At 35.9% G+C, this 12,341-nt stretch overlaps 1 protein-coding gene across 2 annotated transcripts; it reads left to right on the forward strand.

Annotated features, from left to right (window-relative positions):
• Window positions 1-1,927: 1,927 nt before the first annotated feature.
• tmem267 (transmembrane protein 267) lies at window positions 1,928-8,475 on the forward strand. 2 transcript variants are annotated; one of them, XM_078271787.1, is made up of 3 exons: window positions 1,928-2,003; window positions 3,933-4,397; window positions 5,492-8,475. In XM_078271787.1, the coding sequence occupies exons 2-3, from the start codon at window positions 3,990-3,992 to the stop codon at window positions 5,825-5,827; spliced, it is 744 nt and encodes a 247-aa protein (XP_078127913.1). In that variant the 5' UTR covers window positions 1,928-2,003; window positions 3,933-3,989; the 3' UTR covers window positions 5,828-8,475. The 2 variants fall into 2 exon arrangements, with proteins under 2 accessions (XP_078127913.1, XP_078127914.1); XM_078271788.1 differs by lacking the exon at window positions 1,928-2,003 and adding an exon at window positions 2,062-2,252.
• The last annotated feature ends 3,866 nt before the right edge of the window (window positions 8,476-12,341 follow it).

A 12,341-nucleotide genomic window follows, 5' to 3' on the forward strand; every position in this document is an offset into this window, starting at 1 on the left:
AGTGAATTATCAGAGGAGCTTGGGGTAGAGAATGGAACCCCTCAAGGTAGTGTTATAAGTCTGGTTCTTTTTAATATACTAGTTAATGTTGTTGCTATGTTTAGCAGAGTGGGGAAAGAATTTCGGTTTTCATTGTTTGCAGATGATGGAGCTCTCTGGAAGCGAGGGAGGAACTTTTCCTATATTTTTGGCCAAATTCAAACTGCTTTGGAGAGGGTATCTGAATGGGCTAATGATTGGGGCTTTAAAATATCAATAGAAAAATCAAAATACATGGTATTTGGACACACCAACACGGCTGATACAAATATATAATACGACTATTGAAAGAGTAAAAAACTTCAAATTCTTGGGGATGTGGTTAGATGAAAGACTGACATGGAAAAAACATACTGAGATGGTTTTGTCTAAATAAAAAATAATGAATGTTCTAAGGTGTGTGGCTGGGTCTGATTGGGGGCCTGATAGTGACTCTATGATGATGATATACAGAGCAATGATAAGATCAACTATTGATTATGGCTGTATGTTATATGGGTCAGCAGCCCCTTCAGTGATTAGTCAACTTGATATAGTACAAGCAAAAGCCCTTAGAGTGTGTAGTGGGGCGGTTCATACAACTCCAATACCGACGCTATTAATAGAAACAGGGAAGATGCCGTTAGATATAAGAAGACGTAAACTTGGGTTGAAGTATTTAATGAAACTAAAAGGACAGACTGGAAAATTACCAACAAAAAACCTGTTGAGTCAGCATTGGGAATTTATGGGAACAGCAAGATTGGTCAAAACAAACTTTACAGAAACACTTAAATCTATGGCAGATGAAATTGGTATTGTGAATTTGAATGTATGTCCACCAATATGTCGTTCAGATGTACCTTTGTGGTTGATTCCAGATCCCATTGTTGATTTATATTTTTTGAAAAAAAGCAAAAGAAAGATGTCAGAGGGGGTAGTGGAGGAGATAAAAGCCTGGCAGTGTCAAATGTGGGGAGGCTATACCTACAAATTCATACTGACGGGTCGAAGGATCCAGAGAGCGGTAAAGTGGCTTTTGGTATTAGTATACCTGAAATAGGTTATAAAAAAGGTTGTAGGATTCCAGATCATTTATCAGTATTTACTGCAGAGTTGGTGGCAGTTCTATGGGCAGTAAGGTGGGTTGAAGATAACAAACAGGAACATTCTGTCATATGTAGTGATTCAGCTGCATCCCTAATTACAATTAAAGGTACCAAAACTAAGTCCCGGCCAGATTTTCTTGTGGAAATTATGCAGGTGTTGAGTAGAATTCATAAAGCAGGGTATGAGGTGGGGTTTCTGTGGGTTCCGGCGCACATGGGTGTGGAGGGTAATGAGGAGGCAGATGAGGTGGCAAAGAAAGCAGTGCAGGAGGAAAGAGTTCAAATTAATGTGCAGTATGGGTCACCAGATTACGCAGAAGTAATTAATAGGTCAGTAAAAGAAATTTGGCAAAATTCATGGGATTGTGAAAGGAAGGGGAGAACGTATTATTCAGTACAATGAATGGTAGAGAAAGAAAGATGTGATTATAGATGTAAGAGAAGAGATGCAGTAGTTTTATCCAGATTGAGGCTTGGGCATTGTGGGCTGAGGAGTGGGCTGGCTCTGATTAGTGGACATCCTGATGGAAAGTGTGAATGTGGAGACAAGGAAACATTGAAGCATGTATTATTGCAGTGCAGGAAGTACTCTCGTCAGAGGAAGAAACTGTTCAGAGAACTGGGTGCAACTGGAAAAACTGTTTTTACTTTACGCACTTTATCGAATTTGGACAGTTGGAACAAATAGAAGAAACTGATGGAGTACCTGCGACATATTGGAGTATATAAAAAGATATAGATAATTACTTTTAATTAAGTTGTGAATAGCGATTAGAGAACAGTGGAGGGCAGCAATACGCCATAGATGCGTTTAGTCTGCCGGAAACAAAAAGAAGAAGAAGCCTGGCGGTCGGATAACCAATGCAGGGCAATGGGGTAAGTGTCGTTATATTCATAAGCCGGTCGATCAAAAATGACTCAAAAGACATATGAATTAGCCAATATACAACTGAATTACACATGTTAATTGCAAACAAAGAGTGCCATGTTGTGAAATCCACTGCAGTTATTGCTGAGCTAATCGTGACAGCTGCTGTCCGCCTACACAAAGCAGCATCTTCACTGTCACTGTTAGCCAGTTAGCTCCTAGCTAGCTGTCATCGTCAGTGATGTTATTGTAGCGAGGTAAGATAAGGTTATCCAACATGTCTTTCTTTTTAAACAGTCTAACGTTGACTTGTGAATGTCAGTCGGATATAACGTTAAGTGACGTTAAACACAGTTAGCCTTCCTGTCGTACAACAGATAACCTGGAGCTGAAAGCAGGTGACAACTAACGTTAGCTAGCGTTAGCTAATTAAAATGTCATACTAGGGGCATAACGTTAGAAGAAAAAACAAAAAAATTAAAAGCGAGACTGCTGTTCCATCAGCGACTTGTAACGAGATGCTGATGTAACAGATAACTACACTATTCAGATAGACTGCCAATTGACTCTGTCCTACATTTCAGTCAATTGCATCAGAGACAGAGACCTATTTTTAATATTCCCTCTGGGTTCAAAAGGCGAGACATGAACAGTGGTCTCTCAGATGAACACGCTGTGTTTGTAGTTACGGAAATGCTGCCTCAGGCTTTTTGACTTTAACAGTTTCTTATATTCGAATGCAGGATAACCTTCAGGTTAGGACTGTATGTGTATGCAGGGTTTTTTAAGGGTCTTTTTTTTTGTTGCTAATTGTGGTGCTGCAATGCTTCAGCAAAATCTAGCTGATGTACATGTTTTCGAATGTGATACTTTGTGCTTTTTATTATTGGGGAGGGTTAAGCCCCACTGTCATGTCTGTAATGCTCAGTCTGGTCAAATAGTTAAAACTAGGGTTTCACAATGAATTGCAAATGTATCCAAATCGCAGTATGGACTAGTGCAATATCCAAATCGCAGGTGGGGGGGCAATATTTGTTAAAGGCAAAATATTTGTCAAACCATTCTGAATTAAGTATTGTGGTGCTGCCGAGACGTCCCAGCCTACAAATCGTATCCAACAGACTAAGTCCTCGCAAAAATCGCACTATAAACAATTTCATTTGAATATTTTTCAATGAAAATGAGAATAATGATACGAAATTGATCATTCCCTCCAATATTGTAAATCATATCGCAATCGCAATATCAGTCAAAGTAATTGCAATTAGATATTTTCCTCATATCGTGCAGCCCTATTGCATACATTATGTGTACCAAGCAGAGTTAGTATAATGGAGAAGTGGCACTAAAATACCGTCATACTGAGAAGCTTTATTCATATAATCTGTAGGAACCTGCTTTTTTTACAGTCTATGGTATTAACGAGGGTTGGGCATCGAGAACTGATTCCTACTTGGAATTGTTTCAAAAATTAAGATTCCAGTGGAATCGTTTCTTTATTGGAATCGTTTGGAGGATTTGGTTTCAAATCTGATCATGGGTTCCAAATTTAACATGCGCAAGTTTTAGTTTCCGTAGCGGCCAGGCGCTTGTTGTGTTGCAGCATTGGAGCACAGTAAGCAGCGCTCTAGTGTGGCTTTATTTTACGTTGAAAAAGCATTGCCAAAACCTCAGGGGGGTCTCATTCCTCATTCATTCATTGAATGATATCAAAACAATACATATTTCTTTCTTAAAATGAGGAGGTGTTTAAGTCGCAGGTACTGTACTGTGATAGACTCAAACAGAACATTATACAGAGGTACACATCTTACCAGGATTTCATTTTATTATAAAGAACTGCTTGTTTACCTGGAACGTACTATTTGCATATGCGTTGTTAATACACCGGCCCAAAAAAGTAATCCTAACTCCTTCTCCCTTCCTTTCTTCTCCAGTCTACCTGACTCTTGCTGACCTTCAGTGGCGATTGGCCCCCACAGCCATCTGTCAACATGCAAGGATTCTACTCCAAGCTGGACTCCTCCCCCGCCTCATCCCCGTTATTGAGGGTGGGCCTCGGGGGAGAAGGTGCTCCAGTACCTCTCAGCCTGGCTGTGGAGACGGAGAAAGCTCAGGCTCTCCTACAGACATTCAGCTCCGCCTCTCTGCTGGCGTCTGCAGGACTTGGTATGTTCTGTGTGGTGGCGGACCACGCTCTCCAGCTGTCTGTCATCCAGAACCACCTGTGGCTGCGCGCTGCCTTAGACAACTCCACGCACGGATTGGTGGGGCTGTGGTCATGGGCAGTTGTTATCGGACTAAGGAAAAAGAGCGATCTGTATGAGGTGCTGCTTGCCGGTCTCCTGGCATCAATCATAGACCTGGACCACTTCTATATGGCTGGATCCCTGTCACTCAAGGTAAGAACTGCACCCTTACTGACGACTCTCACATATTTGATAAGATGAAAAAATGTACCAAACATGGCAAATTTGCAGAGTGAGCAAGAGTGTATAACTAATTCATATTCATTTTAGAGAACGGGTAATTCCACTTTTCTTTGTGTGCCAGAATTGTGCAAAATAAAAATGAAATAAAGAGTAAATTTACTCTGTAATGTTGATCAGTTTTTTTTAACATCTTGTAGTCAGTCCAGGTTTGCAATGAGTAAAGAGGCCGTCAGTGTTTACCCTTTTATTAAATATTGTGCAATGATGTGTTTGTCTGGCACCATCCGTCTTTAATTGTAGGAATATTCCATATTTACACTAAACAAGCTTTTTTTGTTTTTTTTGCTTCGCTTAAGATATAATTTCCCCTGAAAGCAGCCCAAGGATAAGAAAACAAGACCAGAGTGTGTAGATAAATTGTAAATTTAAAAGTCCAGTATCCTCAGTGACCGTAGATTATTTAAATGACTCTTCTTTTGGAGTATGTATTATTTTTCAACCAATTTCTTCTTGAGATGTTATCAAAGGACAGTTACAAAAGCTACATACCTGGCATGCCATCTTGCAGATTTGGACCACTTTTGACATACTGTGTTCACTTAACACATTTTAATTGACCTCATGACCACTTTCGTTTCATATCGAAGAACATCTGAACAAGGGGGCAGACGACAAGTTAAAACTCAACATTTCACAGAGCAGTCATTACGTGTTTAGCTCTTTCTGTTTTCAACATGGCACAAAACATTGACTGCTGAATTGATATTTGGAAGAACTGAGCTGAATAAGTAGCAATCGGATGAGGGAAACCCTTTTTTTGAAATATATATATGCTATAAACTGATTACATGGGAAATTGTGTGGTGAGCAGTGCCTTTAAAAAAATCTGGCAGAAATCAAGCAAATTGCTTATCAGTAGTGAGACGTGACACATAATTCTGCAGCAAATGGCTTGCAGTAATACTATTTGTGGATTGTGTAATGATATTATTTCACTTTCAATGTCGATATTATTTATCTTGCAAACATACTTAGGGGTAATTCCCTCTCCCACTTTCTTCCAGGCTGCTGTCTCGCTCCCTCAGCGTCCTCCTCTGCACTGTTCCTCTCTCATCCCCGTCCTCTGTCTCTCCCTCCGCTTCCTCATGTGGATCGGACGCCTCAAAGATGCGTGGTGCTCCTTGCCGTGGATGATTTTCATTTCCATGGCGACGCACCACGTCCGGGATGCCGTGCGCCGCGGCCTGTGGGTGTGCCCATTCGGCAACACGGCGCCGCTCCCTTACTGGCTGTACGTCAGCACCACGGCGACGCTTCCTCACCTGTGCTCTGTGCTGATGTATCTGACGGGAACCAGGGACGTGATCTCCACCAAACACGGGGTGGCCATCGATGTTTAGAAGTCACCACTTACCAACAACATCTAACGCTGATCTGGTATCGATCGCCTCTGGGCAAACATGTTCGTCGCCGTTTGAAAACAACTTTAAGATATTTGAATTACCGGAGAAAACATTTCTGGCACTAGACCAGAATGGCACTTAGAAGATGATGCTGAAAGATTAATATTGAGACATGTTTGTTCAGCTTAGTTGAAGAGAAATGTTGGCTGAGAATCCTTATTTTTTTATTTTTTTCAGTCACAAGGATGAGGAAACTGTCACTAAATAATAACGGGAAAAACAAAACAAAACATACAATTTGGGTTTCCATAGATGGAGACTGAGATGGATCTGTAAAATAACAAATTTTGAAAAAGGGACGTTCCCGAGTGCCAATAATGGATTTGTTTCTTTGATTTTTTTTTTTCCGGTATTATGGAAATGTATCAGAATCCTGTTCACTTACCTGCAGTGTAATGCCAATCTTTAGTAACTGTCTTTAAGTGCTTATGGAGTGACCCTTTAAAGCTTTGACATATCGTTTTGCAGAGGCTTGCGTGCTATCAGTTCATCTGCCCAAGCCCTGATAAGGGGCCGAGACTTCATCATAATGCTTTCTTGGCCCCTGAACTCTATATCACTATATCCATCCTCGTCCTATGATGGAACACTCAAGGAAAAGTCAACCAAAGCTCAACCACAGGCTGTATTACACTCTAACGTATATTGTTATCAGTGTCACTTTTCACCCTCAGTATGTTACCACTGTTATTCCACTGTCCATTTAAAATAGTGACATTTAATGTATTGTGCATTCATTGTGGAGTGATTTCTAAATCGTCAACATTCCAATGACAGATCCACCATTAATCACCACCAAACACAAATTATCTTTGTCTGTTAACGCCTGTGCTAGCCAGCTGTCACCTCTCTGCCGCTTTAACAGACTCTAACTCTGCTGCTTGATTGAGCCTTATTGTGAAGCCACTTTTTGCAAATCGGAGGTTTCAGTGCCAACCATGTCAGCCATGGTTATGGATCAGGACTTTGTTGCTGTGTAACCTGGCAGTTTGTTCGTTTGTTTGTTTCTAAAATTAGACATGGCATCGGCGTTGTTGGATTTAGCTGAAAACACATATCCTTATTCTAATTTCTGTTGGTTGTACTTGTTAAAAGTTGAAAAGGCTCTTTTAAATCAACCTGGGGAGTGAGAGGTTTTCCACTTATAAGAGATGCTGGCCTCAAGATGCTGTACAACTTAGGATTGTTGGCTAGTTTTCTGACTTCCTACTGTACCAATGCCAGAAATTGTATAGTTTCAAACAGGAAAATCCACTTTTGAGTATCATTTATGACATGTTGTGCCTCAGTTGTTGCAGCACAAGTTAAGGATGTTGAACAGACAGATGATTTTGTACTTTACTGTCAGTGTGATAAGTGTCATGACGTCTCTATTTTACATCAAGCATGGAAAGGATACGGGACCTGGAGAGATGCTGGATAATTATTTTTGAAGTTTTAAACATTCAAGGGAATTATTTGTTTAAAAGTGTGTCCATTGCCAGTAATATCTTCATATTTACAGAAATATAAAATGAAAAAAAAATGTTATTGCTGCATTAACTTGTTGTATATTGTTCCACTGCAGTTTTTGATATGTTACTCTAATTAAATGATTGATACAGTGCATAATACATACTGAAAGTCCCAGTTGGCTTTTATTTGGTGTTTATTTGAACTATGTATCACACATGAATATCATCATCCACTTAGACTTAGAACATTTAGAGGTAGAAGTCATTACACTGTTTTAGATGTAGACCAATCAAACACATTAATTCATGAAGTTAACAGTATTGTTTGCTATATTATACATGATGCATAATATGTGGTAAAAAGTGGATTTAATAGGTTTTAGAGGCATTATTCTAGTTATTGAAGGTGATTGCTTTTAGTATAAAAGGGTTGGTGGACCCCTAAAGACATTTCTAACAGTCTGCTTCAATCTTGAATTGAGACATATTTTAGTTTATGCTGAAAACATAATCCCAGTATTCTTAAATAACGGCCACAAATAAATATTTTAATTGAGTTTTTTTTTTTTTTTTCTTGTGGAGCTGCTGATTGTAAGGTTGCAGTTAGGCTTGCTGTCCACTAGGTTGCTGCACTGAGCTGTATGGATTCACAATTTGTTAATTTGGTACTAATCATGTCCTAAAGTATGAGATGTTATGGAAAAGAAAATGTATTTTTAGTTTTGGTACTGTCTTTGTGTTTGTTTGTTTTTTTATTTGCTTTTGCTATCATCTGTGTTTTCATTTTGGAAATATTTCCCTTTTCTGGATTGGAAACTGGATTGAAAGTCAGTTTTAGGAAGAAAAGTTTACACAATGGCTGCTATCCCATTTTAATTACCATTTAGTTATCATTTTGAGTAAAATGTGATCTCTTTTACTGCTGCTTCTGTTTACAATGTAATGACCTTCATTTATGCAATATTATGTTGAATTCTGCACATTTTAAGTTTTTTTTGTTTAAATTATGTTTTGTATTTGTTGAATGTTTTTTATGACAAAGTTTTGATTTCAATAGTAATAAAGTATAGATAGTAACAAGATAGTTTTAATGTAGTGTTCTTTTTATCTCAATAAAATATATCCTGTGTATATATTCTGTGTTTGTGCATTAATACATGCTGTAAACTAGAAGAATACATTAAAGGGCACATTATGAGATTGACATACTATGGCTTTTTTAGAAATACTATACTATATACTATTGTTTTCAACATACTATATAATATGACTTATTTCCACATTTCCGACATACTATACTATGAATTTTTTCGCCATACTATACAATGACTTTTTTATCACTTTTTTCGACATACTATACTATGACTGTTTTCGACATACTATACTATGACTTGTTTATCACTTTTTTCAACATACTATACTATGACTTTTTATCACTTTTTCCGACATACTATACTATGACTTTTTTCGACATACTATACTGTGACTTTTTTACCACTTTTTTCGACATACTATACTATGACTTTTTTTATCACTTTTTTCGACATACTATACTATGACTTTTTTCGACATACTATGACTTTTTTATCACTTATTTCGACATACTATACTATGACTTTTTTATCACTTTTTTCCGACATACTATACTATGACTTTTTTCAACATACTATACTATTACTCTTTAATCACTTTTATCAACATACTATACTATGACTTTTTTCGACATACTATACTATGACTTGTTTATCACTTTTTTTTGACATACTATACTATTACTTTTTATCACTTTATTCGACATATTATACTATGACTTTTTTCGACATACTATACTATGACTTTTTACGACATACTATGACTTTTTTATCACTTATTTCGACATACTATACTATGACTCATGTTTTTCGACATACTATACTATGACTTTTTATCACTTTTTTCAACATATACTATGACTTTTTTCGACATACTATGACTTTTTTTATCACTTATTTCAACATACTATACTATGACTTTTTATCACTCTTTTCAACATACTATGACTGCTTTCGACATACTATACTATTACTCTTTAATCACTTTTTTCAACATACTGTACTATGACTGTTTTCGACATACTATACTGTTACTCTTTATTCACTTTTTTCAACATATCATACTATAACTTTTTTCGACATACTATACTATGACTTTTTAATCACTTTTTTCAACACACTTTACTATGACTTTTTTCGACATACTATACTATGACTTTTTTCGACATACTATACTATGACTTGTTTATCACTTTTTTCGACGTACTATACTATGACTTTTTTACCACTTTTTTCAGCATATCATACTATGACTTTTTTCGACATACTATACTATGACTTGTTTATCACTTTTTTTTGACATACTATACTATGACTTTTTTCAACATACTATACTATGACTTTTTTATCACTTTTTTCAACATACTATAGTATGACTTTTTTCGACATACTATACTATGACTTTTTTATCACTTTTTTCAACATACTATACTATGACTTTTTTACTACTTTTTTCAGCATATCATACTATGACTTTTTTCAACATACTATACTATGACTTTTTTCAACATACTATACTATGACTTTTTTCAACATACTATACTATGACTTTTTAGCACTTTTTTCAACATACTATACTATGACTTTTTACGCCATACTATACATTGACTTTTTTATCACTTTTTTCAACATACTATACTATGACTGTTTTCGACATACTATACTATTACTCTTTAATCACTTTTTTCAACATACTGTACTATGACTGTTTTCGACATACTATGACTTTTTTATCAAATTTTTCAACATACTATTCTATGACTTTTTATCACTCTTTTCAACATACTATTCTATGACTTTTTTATCACTTTTTTCAACATACTATTCTATGACTTTTTTCGACGTACTATACTATGACTGTTTTCGACATACTATACTATTACTCTTTAATCACTTTTTTCAACATACTATACTATGACTTTTTTATAATTTTTTTCAACATACTCATACTATGCCATTTTTCGACATACTATACTATTACTCTTTATTCATTTTTTTCAACATATCATACTATGACTTTTTTCGCCATACTATACTATGACTTTTTTATCACTTTTTTCAACATACTATACTATGCCATTTTTCGACATACTATACTATGACTTTTTATCACTTTTTCAACATACTATACTATGACTTTTTTTATCACTTTTTTCAACATATCATACTATGACTTTTTTCAACATACTATACTATGACTCTTTTACCACTTTTTTCGACATATTATACTATGACTTTTTTATCACTTTTTTCAATATATACTATGACTTTTTTCGACATACTATACTATGACTTTTTAATCACTTTTTTCAACATATCATACTATGACTGATTTCGACATACTATACATTGACTTTTTTATCATTTTTTTCAACATACTATACTATGACTGTTTTCGACATACTATACTATTACTTTTTAATAAATTTTTCAAAACATACTATACTATGACTTTTTATCAGTCTTTTCCACATACTATGACTTGTTTATCACTTTTTCAACATACTATACTGACTTTTTTTATCACTTTTTTCAACATATCATACTATGACTTTTTTCGATCACTTTCTTTTCGACATACTATACTATTACTCTTTAATTACTTTTTTCCACATGCTATACTATGACTTGTTTATCACTTTTTTCAACATACTATACTATGACTGTTTTCGACATACTATACTATTACTTTTTATTCACTTTTTTCAACATATCTATACTATGACTTTTTTCGACATACTATACTATTACTTTTTATCACTTTTTTCAACATACTATACTATGCCATTTTTCGACATACTATACTATGACTTTTTTCGCCATACTATACTATGACTTTTTTATCACTTTTTTCGACATACTATACTATGACTTTTTATCAGTCTTTTCCACATACTATGACTTGTTTATCACTTTTTCAACATACTATACTATACTGACTTTTTTTATCACTTTTTTCAACATATCATACTATGACTTTTTTTACCACTTTTTTCAACATACTATACTATGACTTTTTTTATCACTTTTTTCGACATAGTATACTATGACTTTTTATCAGTCTTTTCCACATGCTATACTATGACTTGTTTATCACTTTTTTCAACATACTATACTATGACTTTTTTCAAAATACTATACTATGACTTTTTTTTATCACTTTTTTCGACATACTATACTATGACTTTTTTCGACATACTTACAATTACTTTTTTTGACAACCAATTCAATTTTCAATTCAATTCAATTTTATGTATAGTATCAAATCATAACAAGAGTTATCTCAGGACACTTTACAGATAAAGTAGTTTTAGACCACACTGTATAATTTCCAAAACCCATCAATTTCAGTAATTCCCCCAAGAGCAAGCATTTAATGCGACAGTGGCGAGGAAAAACTCCTTTCAGTAAGAAACCTCAGTGATGAGAAACCTCAGACAGACCCAGGCTCTTGGTAGGCGGTGTCTGATGATGTCGGTTGGGGGTGTGATGAACAGTAACAATAATAGTAACAATAAATATAATGGAACAATGACCAGAAATAGTAGTTGTAGTAGTTCATGGCATAGCAGGGCACCGCAGGGCGTTACAGGACATAGCAGGGCACAGCAGAGCATAGCAGGGCATAGCAGGACGTAGCAGGGCGTAGCAGGACGCAGCAGGTCGTAGCAGGGCACTGCAGGACGTAGCAGGGTGTAACAGGGCATAGCAGGGCGCAGAGCAGGACCACCGGGACAGCTGCAACCATGATTTAGGTGCCACCCTAAGCCAAGGAAACATGCTGGGTGAAAAAAAAACATAATGACTCCGTGGAATAAGCTCCCCAAAGCTAAGTTAGTAACAAGCATTTCTGGGACAAGGATGCACACAGATGGAAAGAGAGAGAGAGAAAAGCTCAGTGTGTCA

The sequence above is a fragment of the Sander vitreus genome, chromosome 16 (genome assembly GCF_031162955.1).
Source record: "Sander vitreus isolate 19-12246 chromosome 16, sanVit1, whole genome shotgun sequence".
NCBI lineage: Eukaryota > Metazoa > Chordata > Actinopteri > Perciformes > Percidae > Sander > Sander vitreus.

What these genes read in the sequence shown, in the direction of transcription:
- tmem267 (XM_078271787.1), top strand. Translation starts at nt 3,990, where the DNA reads ATGCAAGGATTCTACTCCAAGCTGGACTCCTCCCCCGCCTCATCCCCG. An exon ending in CTGGATCCCTGTCACTCAAG is followed by an intron (nt 4,398 to 5,491) that starts GTAAGAACTGCA and finishes ACTTTCTTCCAG; the next exon opens with GCTGCTGTCTCGCTCCCTCA.